The sequence below is a fragment of the Dipodomys merriami genome, unplaced genomic scaffold (assembly GCF_024711535.1).
Source record: "Dipodomys merriami isolate MVZ:Mamm:240054 unplaced genomic scaffold, mDipMer1.0.p SCAF_213, whole genome shotgun sequence".
Classification (NCBI taxonomy): Eukaryota; Metazoa; Chordata; class Mammalia; order Rodentia; family Heteromyidae; genus Dipodomys; species Dipodomys merriami.
The window spans coordinates 520,637-543,204 of NW_027203527.1; the positions used below are offsets into that span (position 1 = coordinate 520,637).

Sequence of the window (22,568 nt, forward strand, 5' to 3'; positions counted from 1 at the left end):
CTAGCTACTCAGGAGGCTGAGATCTGAGGATCGCGGTTCAAAGCCAGCCTGGGCAGGAGAGACTGTAAGACTCCTATCTCCAATAAACCACCAGAAAACCGGAAGTGGCGCTGTAGCTCAAGTCGTAAGAGCGCTCGCCTTGAGCTGAAGAGCTGAGGGACAGCGCCTAGGCCCAGAGTTCAAGCCCCACGACCAACAAAAAAAAAAAAAAGAATGGGTAAGGCAAACATGATATACAAAAGTTATTTGACTAAAGCAGTCAGACAAGACATGAGGACAGGTCAGGAGCTTCTTAAAAAAGAAAATTGACTACCAAAGCCTAAGTAAACAAGACAGTTTTTCCTGGTTTGAAAGAGGCAATCACAGGCTCTTGAATACAAAGTTTCAACTGCTTTTTCTCTTTTTCTGAAAGAAAAGAAGATGTCAATTTGGGAGAAGCTAGGTTTTGAACTCTACCTCGCAGGCACTAGAGGCACGCTCACACCCCCTTCCCGGGCAGCCCTTACCAGTTTTGGCTATTTTTTCAGGTACTATCTGGCCTCGTTTGTCCAGCTAGCCTCAACCCCCATCTTCCTACCTGCACCTCTGGCATAGCAAGAATCACAGCCATAACCACCACCAGTTTGGATGGCTAACTTTGTGCCTGAACTGGCCTCAGGGCAGGGCTCGGGATCTGCACCTTCCAAGGAAGGAAGGTCGTTTGGGCAGATGGCATTCTAGAAGCCCCGGCTCACTCCCCAGCACCAGGGAGAGGGGCGGGCCTCCAGTCCTCCGGCCAGCTGGGGGGGAAAGGCCGCTTGCTATCACAGCGGGGAACTTGGGGGGGGGGGGCGCCTGGCCTCGGGCTCAAGCTGGTTTTCTCTCCCAGAAACCCCTAAGGGGCGATAGTTGGCCTCCTCCTTCGGAAAGAAGAATAAAGGAGGTCGGAAGAGAAGAGTTCCTCAGAGCCCGAAGGGAACCCGCCGGCCACTGGGCTCCCACCAGCCCCGCCCCCTGCACCCGCGGCGTTCCAGGGCCCAAGAGGCCGTTCGGCATCCCCAGCTAGGGTCCCACAGCCCCGGCAGAAGCTCCGGACCCTCCAGACTGCCTGCCCCCCGCGGAAAAGCTTCCAACGGTTCTGGCGTTCTCCCCAACACCGTATCTCACCCGCACACCGCCGCGAGCGGAACGTTCTGGGCGACTCGGCCGCTTGCTGCTCGGTTTTAACGGCTTTTCGGCGGTGGGTCACGGGACTCCGGCGCGCGCTGTTCGCTGATTGGCTCTTCCCCACGACCAATCCAGAGGCTCACTTCGGAGATGACGCCAAAGGCCTGAGCCGATCATCTGGAACCCGTCGCCCGAACCGTGGGTCGCGCCTTTCCTGACGAGTCAGACATGGCGGCGGAAAGCGGCAGCGATCCCCCAACCAGGCGGAGAAGGCGCCGGGACCCAGAAGATCCAGAAAAATCCGAACCGAGCGAGAGAGAGTTGGCGGTGGTCGTAGCGGGAGCCCAAGAGAATGACGAGGAGAACGAAGAGCGCTGGGTCGGGCCTCTACCTGTGGAGGCCACACTGGCCAAGAAGAGGAAAGGTAGCGCCGACGGACGCGGGGAGCGGCTCGGACGCGGCGCCTGCTGGCGGGAGGGTGGATTTCAAGCCCGCGCGCCACCGGGGCGGGGTCGGAGGGCGGGGGGGGGGGGAGGATGGGAAGGGGTTCCTGTCCTCCGGACAGAAAATCGTCATCTAACTGGCCACTCGATGCTAGACCGTCCTCCCCGGTTGTGATTTGCGCTTAGTACCCGCTTCCTTTTGAGAGTGTGTGGCACTGTTAACCACTGGGTTACTATAACACACTGAAACCACCACTTACCCGTACGTAACGTACGGGGCGGGGCGCCTCCCTCTCCTTTGGTCCTTGTAGCGGCTGAGATTGAAATTTCTAAGGTAGCCAGTGTCAGAGAGTAGTACTTTGGTTCTCTTGAAAGGCTTTCAGAACGAGTTGGTGTTACTGTGTTTGGCTCACGGAAGGAAAGCGATGCAAATTTAAAATCAGTTAGGAAAGGATTTAAAACTCTTTACTCCATGAGTTTTCAAGATGTTGGGAAAGTGACTTAAGCCTTTTGGGTCACAAATGTTTTCATCCAAACCTGAGGTCTGTGGTTTCCAGATCAAAATTCCTGAGACATGAGCTGAAGTATTTTGCCACTTAATGTGGAGTAAAATATTTTTAAGGGGGAAAAAAGGTAAGTTTTCTTGTTTCTCTTGTTTTTCTGTAAAATGTTCTTTAGTGAAACATTTAAGACCGTTAAAATATGATCTTTCTAAAGCTCAAATATGACCTTATCATCCTTCCCCTAATTAATACTCTTCAGTGATTTTTATTTTCAAAGCAAAGCTCAAACTCCCTAGCTGATGATCTGATGTCTACCTCCCCAGTACATCTCTCATTAGCCTTATCTCCCAATCCTTTGTTTTGTGTTCCAGCCATACTAAGCAACTTGAGAATGGGCCATGTGCTCTTTCTTCTAAAATATTACTTATCTTTACCTAGAATAATTTATTTTTCCACTGGATTGAATTCCACTTAACCCTTAGCCTTTATGTCACCTCATCTGAGAAGCATGTGACTTCCCCAGTCTTGGCTGAGTTTCAGAAACACATTTATCCTAACTCTGAGGTAAGGTTTATGACACTGAGTATATGTGAAGGCAGGTAGCCTTTATATTTTTGTGGATTCAAATTGACAAAGCCGATTTTTTTTTTTTAGAAATTTCACCCATATATTATCTTTTTTTTTTAAACTTTCTGATCCTCCTGTTGGATGTTTCCATATCAACCTTTTCCTTTGTGGCACTTGCTACTGTTTATAATTGTATATTCATTGGCTTTCTCATTGAAAGTTTAAAGACTAAACATGTAAGGACAGGAATCATTCATTCCTGTTTTGCTCCAGTGCGTAAATATCTCTATGAGAACTATAGTGCTTATGCTGTTGCTTAATTATCTTACTGCATTGAAGTATTTTGACATGCATTTTTGTACTAAAAGAAATGAAAATGGGAAAATCCAAAAATAAATGCTATTAGGAAGTAAGTATAAACAATATTTTTTGGGGGGTGGGGGGGTCCAGTAGCGGGGCCTGAACTCTGGGCCTGGGTGCTGTCCCTCAGCTCTTCAGCTCCAGGCTAGCACTCTACCACTTGAGCCACAGCGCCACTTCTAGCTTTTTTTGTTTTTGCTTATGTGGTGCTGAGGAATTGAACCCAGGGCCTCATGCATGCAAAGCAAGCGCTCTACCACTGAGCCACCTTCCCAGCCCCTAAACAATATTCTTAATAAGGTGCTTTCGGGTTTTTAAGTCAGTCAACAGTATATTCTGCTTGAAGAAGAAAAACTAGAAACAAGAATTTTTCTTTTTTAGTAGTGGTGATAGTTGTACTAGGATTTGAATTCAGGATCTCAGGCTTGCTAAGTTGGTTCAGTACCACTGAGCCATGCCTCTGGTCCTTTTTCATTGGTTATTTTTAGAATAGGATCTCAACTTTCTGCATGTTCATATCTGAGCTGTAATCACCTACTTTAGGCTTCTTGCCTTTGCTAGGATCACAATATCCAGTTTCCAACAGTAAGTCTGGAGGACTTTTCTTCCCAACTGGCCTAGAACCCCTATCCTCCAAGCCTCACTGTCACACATCTTGTAATGACAGGCACTAGCCATTGTACCCAGCTATGGTTTGAGAAAGGTTCTTTTATGCCTGGGCTAGTCTTCAACTATAATACTCCTGTTTTCACCTAACATAAAATTCATGGAAGAATTCTTTTTAAATAGTGTCAAAATTTGTATCTAGGGCTAGGATTTTGGCTTATTGGTAGAGCACTTGCCTAGCACGTGTAAGGCACTGGGGTCAATCCTAGTACCACAAAAGAAAAGGATAAGGGGAGGGACAAAATTTGGTGTAAAAGAGTAGGTATTTAATAGGCTTTCTAGAAATAGGGCTATTCATTCAAACATGGCCTTTGAGTATTAGACTTGTATATACACTTTCACAAGACATGATAGGTAAATGTATGACTCTACATCCACATCCACAGATAGTCATTGACCTCTTAAATCAGCACTAGTTCCTAGGATCTACATTGTTTAGGAACATGGTCATGCTATTTTCATGAACTTTCTAATGTTTTGAAAACTATATTAAGCCAAAACCACTCAGTTCTTAAATCTTTGAAACAGCTAAGCATGTATATTATAGTACCTAGGGAACCTGTCATAACTGACTGGTTAGTTTTCTGACAACAGATACTGACAACAGATACTGAATAAATCCTTATATGTGTATATTGAGAGAAAGTAAAACCTACAGTAAAATGTAAACTAGAATTTAGAATATTCTAAATACAAAATGTACAATTATTTGTTTATTGAAATAAGTGTTTTTTTTTATTCTCCTCAGTTCTTGAGTTTGAAAGAGTCTACCTTGATAATCTCCCCAGTGCATCCATGTATGAGCGCAGTTACATGCATAGAGATGTTATCACCCATGTGGTGTGCACCAAGTAAGTCTATGATATTTTTTCTCAATTTTTTAGAAAAACTTATGTTCTATATGTTCTTTCTTATATAATAAATTCTCTAGAAGAAATCCTCTGATATGTGTGTACATACATATACATGTATATATATATGTGTGTGTGTGTGTGTGTGTGTATGTGTGTGTTATGATAAAATGCCAAGAGAGAGATGAGGCAGCTCATAACTGAGCTATCCAAAAAAGAGGGACTATTACTTAAGATAGTAAAAGAAGGGGGACTATTACTTAAGATGGTAATAATTGTTGATGTCTTTGACACCAATAAATAGTGGGAACTAAGACATTTTGGAACTATCCAAGATTTTCAGAATGGCTGTGAAGGTCATTTGGAGAAAGGAAATAATAGCAGTAATACTTAGTGCTTCTTGATCTCAACTATGTGTATAAGTACTGTGCTAAGGTTTTTTTCATAAATTGCTCAATTTCACAAATTTCCAATTTGGAACAATTGTGTTAAACAGTATATCATCTTCATATTATAGATGATGAAACTGAAGTTTAGGAGAAAAAGGTTAAGGGCTAAATCCCAGAGGATTTCTGTTCTTTATATGGATTTTGAACTTGTGAGAAGAGAATAACTTTTTTTTTTTAAGGAACACCCTGGCTATGGTGAGATGAATGAATTTAAATGGAGCAAGTATAGGTAGAGAACAGAAATCTGTATGAGATGTGGTAGATTAGAGGATGTTGAATATGGAAAATAGGTGGATTACTATGTTTGGATGGATTACTATGTTTTTCTCTTGAACACAAATTGCATTTCAGATATTAGTGTTTCTCTTTTCATATTTTATATATAAGATGCTTATCAAATAAGAGCATCTTGCCTAATCCAAACTTGCCAATGTAGAAAGCAGCTTATAGTTGCTAGCATTGATAGTACTCTCATAAATTTTATTCTTTTTTAAAACTAGAGATGTAGTTATGTAATCTGAAAGCCACTCACTATCTTTGGACCTGGGGCATTTTAAAACTATTTTCTGACTTATAAAACAGTGATTAAAAAAAAATACCCATGTAATAGTTGTTGTAAAGGTCAATTAAGTTAATATGTGTATTTTACATAAAGTAAATTTCAATAAATGGTTTCTCTTTTTATATACCTTATAGAAGAAACTGTTCTACCCAAAATCTTTTTGGCCCTTAAATAACCAAAATACCTTGGCTAAGGTACAAATGTTTTTTTAATATGAGCATTCTGTATCAACTTCTGAAGAGTAGTAGACCTTTCCGTAAAAGACTTCATGTAGAAAATATTTAGCCGTAAAAATGTTGCAGCCTTGCAGGTCCTTGTAGCCCTTGCCTGTAATCCCAACTACAAAGGCAGCAAAGATGAGTTGATGGTGGTTCCAGGTAAGCCCAGACAAAAATAGTTAACCAGATCTCTATCTCAAAAAACCTGACTGGCCACATATGCTTATAATCTCAGCTATGCAGGAAGCAGAGGTAGGAAGATAGAGGTCCAAGAACAGCCTGACAGAACAAGACCCTATCTGAGAAACAACTAAAGCAAAAAGGACTGGAGGTATGACTCAACTGGTAGAGTGCTTGTCCCAAGGCCTAAGTACAAACCCTAGTACTACCAAAAAAGGGAAAAAGAAACCCTAAAGTCTTGGTCTTACCTGCTCAGGAGAGCAGAAATAAGAGACTAGAAGTTTGAAGCTAGTCTGGTAAAAATTAGTAAGATCATATTCCCTGCCCCGCCCCCCCCCCCCCCCCGCAAAAAAAAAAAAAATGTGTGTGTGGAACACAACCATAATTCCCAGCTAGCCAGGAAACAGGGCTGAGAGTGTGACTTATGGTAGAGGATTTGAAAGCTTGATGTCCTGAGTTCACATCTCAGCACTGCCTTAAAAAAGTTACACTTATTTCAGTGTTGAATTCTGAGCCAAATCCAGGATTAAAGTGGATTGCAGTGTTTTATATGTATTCCAACAAGGGTCTGCACAAGGGAATATTTTTTAAAAAGCCAACAACCAAAAAAGAAAACCAGGTGTAGTTGTACTAGCCTGTAATCATATCATTATAGAGGGTCTGAAAATGGAGGATTTTGAATTTGAGGCCAGAATTAGCTATATAGAGAGGGCCTAGCTCAAAAAAACAAAAGGAGAAAAGGGAATAATAACAACAAAAATAAGGCTGTTTTTAAGTCAGGATTGTTAGTGGACATTTGCTTTTGAATCTACAGAGTGATTCAAGCATCTATCATAGAAATTAACTTCAAATTTTTTCATCTGTGCAGGACAGATTTTATTATTACTGCCAGTCATGATGGTCATGTGAAGTTCTGGAAAAAAATAGAAGAGGGAATCGAATTTGTTAAGCATTTTCGTAGCCACCTTGGTAAGAACATTACATTTTCTCCCCTTTGGTATCTCTCTTTGAAATACTGCTGATTAAAGTTTCCTTCAAAATCATACTTTATGGGGCTGGGAGGGTGGCTCAGTGGTAGAGTGCTTGCCTTGCTTGTATGAGGCCCTGGGTTCAATTCCTCAGCACCACATAAGCAGAAAAAGCAGAAGTGGCACTGTGGCTCAAGTGGTATAGCGCTAGCCTTGAGCTGAAGAGCTGAGGGACAGCACCCAGGCCCAGAGTTCAGGCCCAGTCCCCATGACAGACCGAAAAAAAAAATCCTTTTGTTTTATTTTCTTTGAATCATGCATGGTTATTTCATTGGTATTTACTAGAGTATTTTATTTAAATAGGAGTTATTGAGAGTATAGCAGTTAGCTCTGAGGGAGCATTGTTCTGTTCTGTGGGTGACGATAAAGCAATGAAGGTCTTTGATGTAGTGAACTTTGACATGATCAACATGCTGAAGCTTGGGTGAGTCTTTAAAGTATTCTTTTAACCTAAATAAATAATTTTTTAAGTTAAATTTCACCATTTCGTAATATATTAACACTCTTAAAAAAATGGGCTTTGGGGTTCTGCTTAGGAAAATTAAGTTAATCCTTGTGATGTTGTTTGGAGGCTGATACTCAGGTTTTTAATCATTAATCACAGAAATTTCTAAGCAGCATCATAACAGATTGTATTCAACTAATACCTCATAGTACATTATTGAAGATCCATTGTCTTAAGTAGTGCTAATTCGGAACTAACTTCGTTGCTATACTGTACTTGACAATGCAGAATTGAATTCTTATAAGGGTTTTCAGAATTTGTTGATTTTTAAGCTTTTAGGATATACTCAGTATGTGATTAGACATTACAGTAGTAAAAGTGATATATTCATATATATTTCAGTGAATGTCATCCTGAGAATCATAACATTGTCAGAAAGCTTTGGAACTTGGCTTACTCTGCTTCTGAATGGGGTTGGAGGTGTGACTCGGTTGATAGGCACTAACCAGTGAGTGAAAGCCTCAGGTACCAAGTTTGAGTCCTGCTCTGAGTTCAGTCCTTAGACTGAACATTGTCTTAAACAGAAATTTTTTCAGTATTCTGGAGGCTAGGAAAATCTAAGGTCCAGGTTCCTGCAAAAAAATCCTGCCAGCCTTTTCATTGTATTTTCTTTTTTTTCTTTTTTTCTTTTTTTTTTTTGTCGGTCGTGGGGCTTGAACTCTGGGCCTGGGCGCTGTCCCTCAGCTCTCCAGCTCAAGGCGAGCGCTCTACCACTTGAGCTACAGCGCCACTTCCTGTTTTCTGGTGGTTTATTGGAGATAGGAGTCTCACGGTCTTTCCTGCCCGGGCTGGCTTTGAACCGCGATCCTCAGATCTCAGCCTCCTGAGTAGCTAGGATTACAGGCGTGAGCCACCAGCGCCCGGCTTCATTGTATTTTCTTGACTTAGTTTGAATAAACAGGAAAGCTCCCTCTCTTTTAATAAGGTCATAGGCTTTTTAGATTAAGGATTTACCCTTATGACATCATTTTAACCTAATTACCTATGAAGGAGTACTATATCCAAGAAACCTATTATATTGTGGACTGCATTGAATACATATTTCAAATCTAACTTTGAATCAGATTTTATGAACCACTAAAACCAACAAAGTCTCTCATTTACGATAACTTTTTTTAATCACAGAGTTGATTAACTTGATATCCTGTATTTCTACAAGATTGTTTCCTCTATACATTTGCTATTGTGAAAAAGCCAGGAATGTGGCTTCGTGGTAGAGTGCTTGGTTTTTTTTTTTTTTTTTTTTTTTGTTTTTTTTTTTTGGTCCGGTCGTGGGGGCCTGAACTCTGGACCTGGGCACTATCCCTCAGCTCAAGGCTAGCACTCTACCATTTGAGCCACAGCGCCACTTCCGGCTTTTTTCTTTTTGCTTATGTGGTGCTGAGGAATCGAACCCAGGGCCTCATGCATGCAAGGCAAGCACTCTACCACTGAGCCACCTTCCCAGCCCCAGTAGAGTGCTTGTTTAGCATGCATGAAGCCCTGGGTTCACATCCACATACAGAGAAAAAGCCAGAAGTGGTGCTGTGGCTCAAGTGGTAGGCTTTGAGCAAAAGAAGCTCAGGAACAGTACCTAAGCCCTGAGTTCAAGCCCATGACTGACAAAAAATAAAGCAAATTCAAGCCAGACACCAGTGGCTCACTTTTGTAATCCTAGCTACTCAGGAGGCCAATATCTGAGTATCATGGTTCAAAGCCAGCCCAGGCAGGAAAGTCCATGAGACTCTTATCTCCAATAAACAATCAGAAAACCGGAAGTGGCACTGTGGCTCAAGTGGTAGAGTGCTAGCCTTGAGCTGAAGAGCTGAGGGACAGCGTCCAGGCCCAGAGTTCAAGCCCCATGACCAACAACAACAACAAAAAAAGCCAATCAGTCATCAGTATTAGACATTAGACCTTTGAGTATATTCAAAGGAAGATATGTTTCAGGAATTGACAGAAATTCAAAAAGTTGGGGCTGGGAAGGTGGCTCAGTGATAGAGTGCTTGCCTTGCTTGCATGATGCCCTGGGTTCTATTCCTCTGTACCACATAAACAGAGAAAGGTAGAAGTGGCGCTGTGGCTCAAGTGGTAGAGCGCTAGCCATGAGCTGAAGAGCTGAGGGACAGCACACAGGCCGAGTTCAAGTTCAATGACCAACAACAACAACAAAAAAAAAAAATTCAAAAAAGCTCCAAAAAAGTTTTGAGCACCAGCACCATTTTTGTATAATAGTGTCATTTCTCCAAGTGACTCCTTTGCAGAGGACAGCACATTTGAATATGCTTGGTATATGGATTAAATCTGTCCACGTTCTTCTATACTTTTCTTCATTGGGCAGCATGCCCAAAGCTTACACTTTTTTTGTTACTGGGTTTTTGTGTTTTTGTTTTATGCCTGTCTTGAGGCTTGAACTAAGAGCCTGGGTCCTGTCCCTGATCTCTTTTGCTCTACAACTTGAGCCACATCTCTATTTTTGGTTCTCTGGTAGTTAATTAGAAATAAGAGTGTGCCTAGGCTTGCTTTGCACCTTGATCCTCAGATCTCAACCTACTGAGTAGCTAGAATTAGAGGCATGTGAGCCACTGGCACCCAGCTTTCAACGCTTATGTATAGTTTTAATACTAATATTGATTAGGACAATGGTTTTCTTGAATACTATCATAATTTAAGTATTTTTATTAGTCTTAAATAATAGTTACTAATCTATATGAAAGTAGGTTGTAATGTACATCCAAAAGACAATGGCCTAAAATACCTTGAAGCCCAGGTCTGTTTAGATTTTTTCCTTGTGTACCAAAGAGAAATAAATATAGGGTGTTTTATGCATATCTGTTCTTATGGTATGGTAGATCCTTAGCGTTACCATTACAATGATGATATCAGAGAAAATTTAGTAACTATTCTTAGTGGTTCCTCTTCATTCTTTGTCTCTTAATTTTCAGTAAAACATCCAAAATTGTCTAAACCATTGGCTAGGACTTTTCTTGTATTATTGTCATTTTATGTTTTGGTTTTGTTAATATGCTAGGGAGGAGTACTTGTAGTAACACTTTCCCCTAATTGTTTACTGCTTTAGTTATTTTCCAGGACAATGTGAATGGATCTATTGCCCAGGAGATGCAATATCTTCAGTTGCTGCTTCTGAGAAGAGTACAGGAAAAATTTTCATTTATGATGGTCGTGGAGATAACCAGCCACTTCATATATTTGACAAACTCCATACATCTCCTCTTACTCAGATAAGGCTAAACCCAGTTTACAAAGCAGTGGTGTCTTCTGACAAATCCGGAATGATCGAGTACTGGACTGGGCCTCCTCATGAATATAAATTCCCAAAAAACGTGAACTGGGAATATAAAACTGACACAGACTTATATGAATTTGCCAAATGTAAGGCTTTTCCAACCAGCATATGTTTTTCACCTGATGGGAAGAAAATAGCTACCATTGGATCTGATAGAAAAGTTAGAATTTTCAGGTTTTTAACTGGAAAACTTATGAGAGTCTTTGATGAATCATTAAGTGTAAGTATAATTGGGATTTAATCATTTTGTCTAAAAATGTTTTTATTTGTGCTGTTCCTCAAAGTTTTTTTTTCTTCCTTTTTTTTTTTTTTTTGCTGGGGGTGGGCAGTGGGTAAATCAACATCAGAGCTTGAATTTAGGGCCTTGCAGTGCTGTACCACTTGAGCCACACCTCCAGTCTAGCATTATGCTGGTTAATTGTAGAGAGAGTCAAACCCTGGCTTTCAACTGGGATCCTCCAGGTCTTAAACCCCTAAGGAGCTAGGATTATAGGCATAAATCACTAACACTGGGCTTTTTTCCCCCTCGTCTAGACTTCTAGCTTAATGATTATTTTCTCTTAGCACATTAAAGTTTTTACTCAGTTTTTTTTTTATCTTGAGTTGATGTTCTTTGCAGCACTGTTAGATTTATTATGTGGTATTTAACATATTCATGTAGCTCAATGTTTGTTTTCAGCTTATAGTTTTCTTAAGATCCTCAACCCTTATTGTATGTCCTCATTCCTTCTTAAACTATTCATTCTGTACACATGACCAGAGTGCAGCTTTTTGAAGCTCTTCCAGGAAGGAAATATCAGAAAAAAAACTTTTAGATACACTATTATTGTTTTCAACATTTGTTGAAATGATAGAACTGAGTTGAGGAAATCAGGAGTAAAGCTATAAGATTCTGAATAAGACTGTTTTCATTTATATTAATAGGAATATAGCATTCATTAATTACGTTAATTGTACTACAAATAAAAAATAATGACTAGTAAGTGGAATCTCTTCTTTGATGAGGTGGAAATACTTTTTAACAGTTTAACAAATTGGTGTGAAGTTTTACTTTTTAGTATTTATTAAGTTAGTGAAATATGCACAGTCAGTGCATATAACTATGAAGTTGTATATTATACAGGCCTTGCTATGAAGACTAGAATAGGATACTGTTGGTAAAAACACATGGTCAAATGCTTATTAGATTGAATAAACATACACAAAATAATATTACTGATGGCTGCCTAAAGACTTATGTCCTCAAAACTGAGTTTTCTAACAGAAACCATCAAAATGTACTTAAATTCCTAGCATACCAATAATTGAATGTATGTCAGCTTGTCTGTGTTAGATACTACAGACAAGAAAGCCTAACAAGGTCTGTAAGCTGTTAGATGTTGAACTCCTCCTACCTGAATCCTGACATACATACTCCCTTTATTTATTTTTTTTAAATTTTTTGTGCTTCACATATCCAGAAAAACTGGAAGCCTTTCAGTTAAGATAAGCATGAAGTCAGGCACTTGTGGCTCACATCTGTAATTCTAGCTGAAATAAGAATTTGTTATAAATTAGTAAGATAATAGTTCATTCAACAAAAATTTGAGTATTTGTTACATCAAACACATAATCCTTGAACAAGGATTTCAAAGTCTATAGCTCTGTTGTTCATTAGTGACAGGTGACTACTGAGTGCCAGATGCATCTAGACCCAAAGAGAGAGTTACTCAAATGAAATATATGCAAAATTTCAAAAACAAGTTTCAGTTGTTAAAATTGTTACTTTAGAAATTGTGGGTTCGATTCCTCAGCACCACATAAGAAGAAAAAGCTGGAAGTGGTGCTGTGGCTCAAGTGGTAGAGTGCTAGCCTTGAGCTGAAGAACTCAGGGACAGCGCCCAGGCCCAGAGTTCAGGCTCCACGACCGACAAAAAAAAAAAGAAATTGTGATATTTTGGATGCATTAAGTTGAATAAAAATTCAGACGAATTTTGTTTTTATTGTGCTTAATTCAGTCACTGTAAAATTTAAAATTATTTATGTGCCTTTTATGTCATTGTAAACTGCCAGTCTGAGGCTTTTTAAAAGGCAGTACACCAAGAAAATAATAATAAAGGCAGTACAACAGCCTGGGCTCTTGTGGCTCACACCCATATTCCTAGCTACTCTAGTGATAGAGATTAGGAAGATTATAGTTTGAGACCAATCCAAGCAAAAGCATTCACAAGACCCATTCACAGAAAAAGTTAGGTGTGGCAACATGATTCAAGCTGGCTCAGGGAAGAGGTAAGATACTGTCAGATAAGATTCTCAAAAATAACTAGAGCCAAAAATAAAATCCTCAAAAACAACTAGACCCTAAAAAAGCAGAGGGCATGGCTCAGCAGTAGAGCCTCTACCTAAGCAAGCACCAGGTCCTGAGTCCAGTTTCTAGTACTGCAAAAATAAAACGGAAGAAGCCAATTTATCATTTCTGTACAGAAAATATTTAATTAGAAAAATCACTTATCCTTAATGCAAAATACTTTGATTTTATAAGTGGTTACACTGAGGATTAAACATAGGGCCTCATGCAGGCTAAGAACAAATTCCAGATCTGCCACTGAGCATACTTGAAGACCTGAAGTATCTTTTCTGTCCTGCTTTTAGGGCTTAAGTTTCTGAAGATATAGAAGTTTAAACTCTTAAGGGTACTTAATGTGTACAGCGCTTCTATTCTCCTTCGTTTTGTTTGGGTGGTGGTGGGGTAGAAGGAATAGCATTTTTCACATTATTTCCTAGATGTTTACTGAACTACAACAAATGAGGCAACAGCTACCAGACATGGAATTTGGTCGACGAATGGCAGTAGAGCGTGAGTTGGAGAAAGTGGATGCTGTAAGATTAATTAATATAGTTTTTGATGAAACTGGACACTTCGTGCTATATGGAACAATGCTCGGCATTAAAGTTATAAATGTAGAAACAAACCGGTAAGCTTCAATATAAGTATGGTTTTTAAAAATACATTTATGCAGGACCATTTTCTCCATTAGGAGAACAATGAGAGTTCTGTTTGTTACAAGAAAAGTGGAATGGTCCCAAATGTCTAAACTTAACCAAATGTTTTGACTGGATTTTTCTGTGGTCTCTCAGTTGTTTATAATCTTATGTAAAAAGTTTCTACTCAATGTTTGTAAAAGAAATGGAAGAAGATATGAATAGTTTTCAAGGTTTTTTTTAACAAGTTTCAGTCTGTTTTACTTAGTGATTTAAATTAGTGTCATTCATGTTAATCATGCCAAATAGTTTAGCCACAGAATTCAGCATTACATCCTGCTTAGACATAAAATCAGAAGTTAAAATGCATGAAACCACAATAAGTCTTTTGTGCAGAAACTCCATTTGTCTTAGTACAAAATATCTATGCTCATATCCTGAATATAAATGAAAAGAACTTAAATGATATTTTAAGAAACCCTATGCTATGCATTCCCACATATAAACATTGATGTTATCGTTCTTGGCAATATCAAATCTTGGAATGTTGGTAAAAAGATTAAATAATAGGAATGGGTTAAAATGGTACACGTATCGGTGCTATGGGGAATTGGTTTAAAGACACATCAGAGAAATCTGTGCTATGATGCTCAAATTATGTCATATAAGATGGCTTATTTGCATATAATCTATTCCTATCCTTCTTTATACTTTTAAGTCATTTCTCACTTATAATACCTGATATAATGTAAATGTTATATAAACAGTTACAATATATTGTTTAGGGACCAGTAATAATGGGGGAAAAGTGTATATTCAGCACAGACCTTTGGTATTGGCATGTACTAAAGTTTGAACTCGGGGCCTCACTCCTCTTAAGCATAACAGTTCTCTAGAAACTCCTCTTCCAAGTGTTTTCTCTCAGTCAGTAGGTTTGTATTTTCTTCACAATTATGTGATTTGAAAATTATACTTGTCTACCAACTAAAAAGTATACTCATTTGGGGATGGTGAAACACTATAGGATATCTTCTGCTATTTTATATAAATCAGTGATTGACCTTGTCTATTATCTGTAAAGTTGTCATGATTGGAATCAATTCTGGAAATTAATTATTAAAAAAAAAAGACAAAATACATAGCTAGCCAGGTGCTGGTGGCTCACACCTGTAATCCTAGCTATTCAGGAGGCTGAGATCTGAGAATCACGCTCCAAAGTCAGCCTAGGCAGCAAATCTGTGAGACTCTATCTCCAATTAATGACCAGAAAATTAGAAATGGCACTGTGGCTCAACTGGTAGAGCACTTGCCTTGAGCTGAAGAACTGAGGGACAGCACCCAGGCCTAAAAGTTCAAGCCCCATGACCAACCAAAAAAAAAAAAATTGCTGTATTTTCCAGGTGTGTGCGGATCTTAGGCAAACAAGAAAATATTAGAGTGATGCAACTGGCTTTGTTTCAAGGAATAGCCAAAAAGCATCGTGCTGCAACTACTATAGAGATGAAAGCTTCTGAAAACCCTGTTCTTCAGAATATTCAAGCTGACCCTACAATAGTCTGTACGTCTTTCAAAAAGAATAGATTTTATATGGTATGTGTGGCATGTTGGGAATTACATTTGTACCTTCAATGTAAGAGAATGTTGGACATGTTAGTAGACTGTCTAACCAACTGAAATACTTCCACTTCAAATATTACTATTATTTAATTCAACCTGGCTTCTATAACTATTTGTGCTAAGATGATAGGAAATTAGTAGATACGATCATGATAGTATCCATAAGTTTTAATTTTTTAATGTTTTGCCAGGCACTGGTGGCTCATGCCTATAATCCTAGCCCCACTACAGATGAAAAAAGTTTTATTTTACTATTTTTCAGCTTTTTTTCTTTCTTTCCTCAAGACATTATTGGGAAGTGATCTCAGTGCATCCATTCTACCACTTGAGCCATATGTGTCTGCATCTTTTTATCTTTTTTTTTTTTTCCCCGAGTCATGGGACTTGAACTCAGGGCCTGGGTGCTGTCCCTGAGCTTTTGTGCTCAAGGCTAGTGCCCATTTGAGCAATAGCTTCACTTCCAGTTTTTTTGGTGGTTAATTAGAGATAAGAATCTCACAGACTTTTCTGCCCAGGCTGGCTTCAAACCACAATCCTCAGATCTCAGCTCCTGAGTAGCTAGGATTACAGGCATTGAGCCACCACCACCTGATTTAATTCTTGGTATATTCTAAAAATACAAATCTTAATTTCCAACCAGTCTATTAAAACACTTTGTTAACACTTTATTAAAACTCCCCAGAGTTTACATATACATGGTTAAAGTACACATACTCATTTTAAGGTTTAAGCAAATAGAAATTTTTTTTAAAAATCATTGTTTCTTTGTCCAGCTAACATTAAGAATTTTCTTTGTTTTAATAGATAAACATAACCGTAAGCTAAACTTAAGATACATTACACATATATGGCTCTTCTTTTAGTCCCTGTTTAAATCCATCATATGAGATAAAATAGTACTATTTTAAGCAAGATGTAGAGCTGTGGCTCAAATGGTATAGTGCTATCCTTGAGCAAAAGAAGCTCAAGGTCAGTGCCCTGGCCCTGAGTTCAAGCCCCAGAACCAACAATAAAACTATGATTTTAAAAATCCATACACAAACTAATTCAAGATAACTTTTTAAAAATTATCATACAGCCGGGCGCTAGTGGCTCACGCCTGTAATCCTAGCTACTCAGGAGGCTGAGATCTGAGGATCGCGGTTCAAAGCCAGCCCGGGCAGGAAAGACCGTGAGACTCCTATCTCCAATAAACCACCAGAAAACCGGAAGTGGCGCTGTAGCTCAAGTGGTAGAGCGCTCGCCTTGAGCTGAAGGGCTGAGGGACAGCGCCCAGGCCCAGAGTTCAAGCCCCACGACCGACAAAAGAAAAAATTATCATACAATAGATAATTTGTTCCATTGAAGAATACATTGTAAAATGTTAAGATGAAAACATTCTAGGTTGGTTTTTTTTATTGAGAATCCTACTTGAGTGGATCAAGGAATGATGTTAGGGAAGATGGGAAGTCATGCATTACCTTTTTGACTTCTTAGAGCTCAGCATCAGGTAGACCTGGCCTGGGAGAGAATTTCTACTTACTGAGTTAAGTAAAAGAAATGGCCTTGAGAAGTCCAGACTTTTTATATCCCAAAGATTTTTCTCTCTTTTCCTTGTCCCCTGAAGATCGTAAGATTTCTATACCTTTACTCAGAGTCTGCTTTTTCCCTCCTAAGCTTCAGAGTTCAAATAGATCGAGTAAGACTCTGGGGGAAAAAGAAAAAACTCAAGATATATTACTTGTCCTCTTTGTGAATCCTCATCTTAACACTATGTTCTGTTCATAGTAGTAAGATGTTCATGTAGTGCCCTGTGTTAGGCAATGATTTGTCAGTATTTTATATCCATTCCTATGGGTTTCATAACTTCCTTTATTAGGAAATAGGCACTGTTATCCCCACTTATGTATAAGAAATGGAAAAAATCAATTCACTTCCCCCATGTCACTTAATTAGTAAATGGAAGAGACAAACTTCATACGTAGGCAGCCTAATAGTGAAAAGTAAGCAACAAGTGGCAGTAAAACATAGAAGAGCTGCTACTAATAAAGGTTATATTTTTAACTACATACCAAGAAAATTTCTACCAAAAGAAGTTAAATCTCATTCGGAATCACGAATGTGCATTATACTACATGGATTATTTAAACATTAAAATAATACAAGCCATTTAATTGCTTTACAGGTCTTAAAGGACATGTTAGTGAGATAAAAATTAAATCTGATAAGAGTATTTATTTTCCTCAAGTACTTCATTTGAAATGAAATTTACTTTCTGGTGAAAAGTTTAATTCATTTTCTCACTTTTCATTTTCCCCTCCCCCACTTTATTAATATTCTTAAGTTTACCAAACGAGAACCAGAAGATACAAAAAGTGCAGACTCTGACCGAGATGTTTTTAATGAGAAACCTTCTAAAGAAGAAGTCATGGCAGCTACTCAAGCTGAAGGACCAAAACGAGTTTCAGATAGTGCCATTATCCATACAAGCATGGGAGACATTCACATCAAACTTTTTCCTGTTGAGTAAGTATTATTTTTGTTATCTTAATAATATAAGTATTAATGACAATGTGTATTTGAAACTGTGTAACTTAAAATTATTTTTTAGGAACTTTGAAGTATGTAAGTTCTATCTTGAGGGTGTTTGTTGTTGTGGGGCAGGGGTTGGTGTTGGGTTTTTTTGTTTTGTTTTGGTCAGTCATGGAGCTTAAACTCAGGTCCTGGACACTGTTTTGCTCAAGGCTATTGCTCCATCACTTTGAGGCACAGCTTCACTTCCAGTTTGAGGGTGGTTAATTGGAGATAAGAGTCTCACAGACTTTTTTTTCCAGGCTGGCATGGGACCTCAATCCTCAGATCTCAGCCTCCTGAGAGTAGCTAGGATTGTAGGCATGAGCCACCAGCATAATGTTGTTGTTACAAGAAAATTAACCTTTCCCAGTAACTTAATCTACTATAAATAGTGAAGTAACTTAAGATATGAATACATATGTATATATCTTAAGGTGCTACATTTTACTATTAACTATATACTGACCTTGAAATACTGTCAAACTCAAATATTATTAATCAGTCATAATATAAAGATACTCTGTTACAGTGAAAATATATACCACTACTGATATGACCTTTGAACTCTTGTTTGTCCTGAGATTAAAGGTTTTGAAAAAGTACTCCTGAATCGTTCAGACATTCAAAACATCATTAGGAAATATAATTGCTTCCAAAGAAAATCATCTTAAGATGCTTTGATTGGTTTATATCTTACCAGGTGCCCTAAGACCGTGGAAAACTTCTGTGTTCACAGCCGAAATGGTTATTATAATGGACACACATTTCACCGTATAATTAAAGTAAGTTCTGCAAATTTTGTATGACTTAACAAAGGGTATGTTATTGTGCAGTAAGAGACTGAAGCCTAAAGAATCCTTTCACACTCATCAGAATATTTGAAAGGAACAGGGAAATAGACTAGAAACTAATCAAGGAAAAAATATAGCATGACCATGACCACCTTTTAATCAACACTGGTACAGCCAGGTATAGTGGCTCAGCCTGTAGTCCTTGTTACTCACTCAGGAGACTCAGAGTTGAAGATTGAGATTTGAAGCCAGCAGAGGCAGAAAAGTCTAAGAGACTAAAATGAACCGTAAAAATGTCCATAGTACAAGTGTGGCTCAAGTAGTAGAGTGCCAGCCAGGAGCAGAAAGGAAAATCAAAAGCTCCAGGCCTTGAGTTCCAGTCTTACTACTAGCACACACAAGAAAACACTGGGCCAATATTTGTCAACAAATAAAAGGGTAAGCTAATGAGGAAAGGGTCATGAAGAAATAAAATTAATAACCATAGTCAGCTGCTGGTGGCTTATTCCTATACTCTGAACTATGTGGACTCTGAGGCTCAAAATTCAAAAAATTTGGACTGAGCAGACAAATTTTTAAGACTCTTAATTGCCAAATTAGCAAAAAGCCAAAAGTGGAAGCGTGAAGTATGGATCTAGCTGAGCTAGATGCCCTGAGTTCAAGCCCCAATAGCAACATACAAACACATAAAAAACAGACACACACACACACACACACACACACACACACACACAGAAGTTACTATCCAGTAGCTTGATAAACCAATAAGATTGCAGACCACAGAAGGGCCACAGGGTATCTGACTTGTGACAATCACTGTTATTATACCTGAGGAGCAGAGTGAGCTTGGTCCCAGAATTTTGAGCAGCATGCTGTAGAGTGGATGGGACAGTGATGCAATCATAGGTTACTGGCAGATACTTGAGTCTTGAGAAATGGCAGGAAGAAAAGTCAGATGTCATGTTTCTAAAGGAATTATTAGTGAAATGACTCTCCAAGAAATCCAGGGCATTTGATGAAGTGGGGAGATGATAAGGACAATTGTGTAAGACACGAGACACTATATAGATCCTAAACTTAAAAATAGTATTAGCTGGTTTTTCTGTAGTAGGAAAGATAGTGCATGCTTATAAGTGACAGTACCTTTGTATTTTTGTTTCAGTCATTGAATATAAGGTAGTAATTGAGCAATGGAAATATATTATCCAAATTTAAAGATACCTATAGGTTTAACTATATTTCAAAGAAGCTGGAAGTTGTAATGTGATATGGATGGACAGTGTTAATGTGTTTTTGTGTGTTTTCTGTAAGGGCTTCATGATTCAGACAGGAGATCCAACAGGTACTGGTATGGGAGGAGAAAGCATATGGGGAGGAGAGTTTGAAGATGAATTTCATTCAACATTACGACATGACAGACCATACACTCTGAGCATGGCAAATGCTGGATCGAATACTAATGGATCCCAGTTTTTCATAACAGTCGTACCAACAGTGAGTATATCATTTCTATAAAATATGTAATGTATATAATATAGATTCATGGGTTATGATTAAATGGAAGAGAGAGCTGTGTTATTCTGTAACCTCTGCAGTATTTATATCTGCTAAAATTTTAAAGTGAACACTTTTTCTTTTCTTTATTTTTTCCCCTAGCTGAGTTTGAACTTGGGGCCTTGCACTTGCCAGGCAAGTGTTCTTCCACTGAGCTAAATTCCCAACTCCAAAAGTGAACACTTTTTTTTTTTTTTAATGAAAATACCGTACAGAGGAGTTACAATTACATGGGCAAGATAATGAGTACATTTCTTATCAAGCATTGTTGCCTCCTCCTTTGTTTCCCCTTTCTATCCCTTCCCCTCTCTCCCCCTCCCCCATCCCCCAAAAGTGAACACTTTTAAGAGAAGAATTTTTTTTTTTTTTTGCCGGTTGTGGGGCCTGAACTCTGGGCCTTGGCACTGTCCCTCAGCTCTTTAGCTCAAGGCAAGCGCTCTACCACTTGAGTCACAGGGCCACTTCCGGCTTTTTCTGCTTATGTGGTGCTGAGGAATCGAACCCAGGGCCTAATGCATTGCAAGGCAAATGCTCTACCACTGAGCCACCTTCCCAGCCCAAGAGAAGAAATTTTAAGAATAACGTTTGTTAGTAAAACAGAACAATGAACTGTTTTCTAGATATTTGAGTCTACAACTCAGCCACTACTAATTTTGTATCCTAAAACAAATTATGTCACCTCTCTGGACCTGTTTCCTCATCTCTTAAATACAGGAATTCAGATATGAGTTTCCAGATACAAATTTTCAGACAAATTTTCCACAGTAGTATATGCGATATAATTTATTAATGGCATTTAAGATTTGATAAAATGTAATATGAAGCCATAAGGCTATTACTGTGAAATTTTACAAAATTACAAAAAGCATACACTTTTTTAGATAAGCATCAAACAATGAAAGAAAAGTATTTGTAACTATTATCTTCCAGGCACATAGTCCCATGGTACTATTCACAATACTTAGAGTGCTGATCCTCAGTTTTCAGTAATAGGTGAGGAAACAAATGGTTACACATAATTAACTTGGCCAAGATCAAGTAGCTAACAGAGCCACCTCCTGAACTCTCAGTATATGCTAGTAAACTATTCTAAACTGCCTCTTAATTATGCATGCAAAATTCCTACAGAGAATTTCTGTGACCTTAGTTATCATTTTCATCCAAGCAAAGTAACTTTTCTTTAGCAAACTCTTCCAGCTCCCTTTGGTCTAAAGGGTTTAAATAGTCTACTATCTGTGGGTTCTTCAGCTGGCCATTTGATCAATCACAGATTCAAAAGATTTGGAAAGTAAATCTGGGTGTACTTTTTTTTTTCTTATATTTGTTTTCTTGTTAAAGCATAACCCCAATATAGCATTACATTGTAGTAGATATTTTAGTGGAGAGAGATTTTAAAGTATACAGGATGATAGGCACATAGCTAGCATATGTGTACTTAATATGGTAGGGGGCCAGTCCCCCACATAACCTTAAATTCTTCTCACTTTGTTCACCCAGAATATGTGATTTAAGAAATTGCTGTTTGCCAATGTTTTCCATTTGTTCTCCAATACAGCCTTGGCTTGATAATAAACACACAGTATTTGGACGAGTAACTAAAGGAATGGAAGTTGTACAGAGGATCTCCAACGTCAAAGTCAATCCAAAAACAGATAAGACTTATGAGGATGTCAGCATCATAAATATCACTGTCAAATAAAATTTGTTTTTGAAAACTAATACATATATTAAATATAAGGCTGTTTTACATTAGGAAGTTTGAAACTTGCTGAATATACAAACCATATTTGAAAAGATACAAAACTTTTTATATTTCTAATTAAAAGTTTTTAAAAACAAAAGAGCTGTCTTTGATTTTTCTTTCAGTATTTCTAATCCTGAGGTGATAAATTAAATGGACTAAAGTCATACAAATAGCACTTTCTATGGGTCATCAAATAATGAGTTGTTAAATGAGAGCTATATGTATTTCTTAACTTTTGAAGCCATGCCTCTTTTTTGGGGGGTTGGGGGGTCCGGACGTGGGGCCTGAACTCTGGACCTGGGCGCTGTCCCTCAGCTCTTCAGCTCAAGGCTAGTGCTCTACCACTTGAGCCACAGCGCCACTTCTCTTTTTTTTCTTTTTGCTTATGTGGTGCTGAGGAATCGAACCCAGGGCCTCATGCATGCAAGGCAAGCACTCTACCACTGAGCCACCTTCCCAGCCCCCCATGTCTCTTTTTATGTGTAGGTGCACAGCTATTCTGGGGCTTGAATGCAGGGCCTTGCACACTTGCTTGGCTTTTTCACTCAAAGCTAGCACACACCACTTGAGCCCAGATATTTTTG

General features: G+C 38.7%; 2 protein-coding genes across 4 annotated transcripts in view; one reads left to right on the forward strand and one right to left on the reverse strand.

The window, feature by feature from the left end:
* LOC138834376 (centromere protein K-like) overlaps positions 1–1,388 on the reverse strand; it is a 23,434-nt gene extending 22,046 nt beyond the window's left edge. The window contains exon 1 of the mRNA XM_070033004.1: positions 1,147–1,388. The gene's annotated coding sequence lies outside the window, so the exon portion shown is untranslated. The remainder of the gene's footprint in view (positions 1–1,146) is intronic.
* On the forward strand, positions 1,343–22,064 carry LOC138834375 (peptidylprolyl isomerase domain and WD repeat-containing protein 1-like). Of its 3 annotated transcripts, XM_070033003.1 has the most exons (12): positions 1,414–1,603; positions 1,945–1,951; positions 4,434–4,536; positions 6,814–6,914; positions 7,277–7,397; positions 10,537–10,984; positions 13,528–13,718; positions 15,126–15,315; positions 17,666–17,847; positions 18,596–18,677; positions 19,998–20,180; positions 21,796–22,029. In XM_070033003.1, exons 1-12 carry the CDS (start codon positions 1,499–1,501, stop codon positions 21,937–21,939), a joined length of 1,857 nt encoding a protein of 618 aa, XP_069889104.1. In that variant the 5' UTR covers positions 1,414–1,498; the 3' UTR covers positions 21,940–22,029. The 3 variants fall into 3 exon arrangements, with proteins under 3 accessions (XP_069889102.1, XP_069889104.1, XP_069889103.1); XM_070033001.1 differs by lacking the exon at positions 1,945–1,951 and having other exon boundaries at positions 1,343–1,570; positions 21,796–22,064; XM_070033002.1 differs by lacking the exon at positions 1,414–1,603 and having other exon boundaries at positions 1,734–2,222.
* Positions 22,065–22,568: the final 504 nt, after the last annotated feature.

What these genes read in the sequence shown, in the direction of transcription:
- LOC138834375 (XM_070033001.1), top strand. Translation starts at nt 1,375, where the DNA reads ATGGCGGCGGAAAGCGGCAGCGATCCCCCAACCAGGCGGAGAAGGCGC. An exon ending in ATCAAACTTTTTCCTGTTGA is followed by an intron (nt 17,848 to 18,595) that starts GTAAGTATTATT and finishes ATATCTTACCAG; the next exon opens with GTGCCCTAAGACCGTGGAAA. An exon ending in CATTTCACCGTATAATTAAA is followed by an intron (nt 18,678 to 19,997) that starts GTAAGTTCTGCA and finishes GTTTTCTGTAAG; the next exon opens with GGCTTCATGATTCAGACAGG.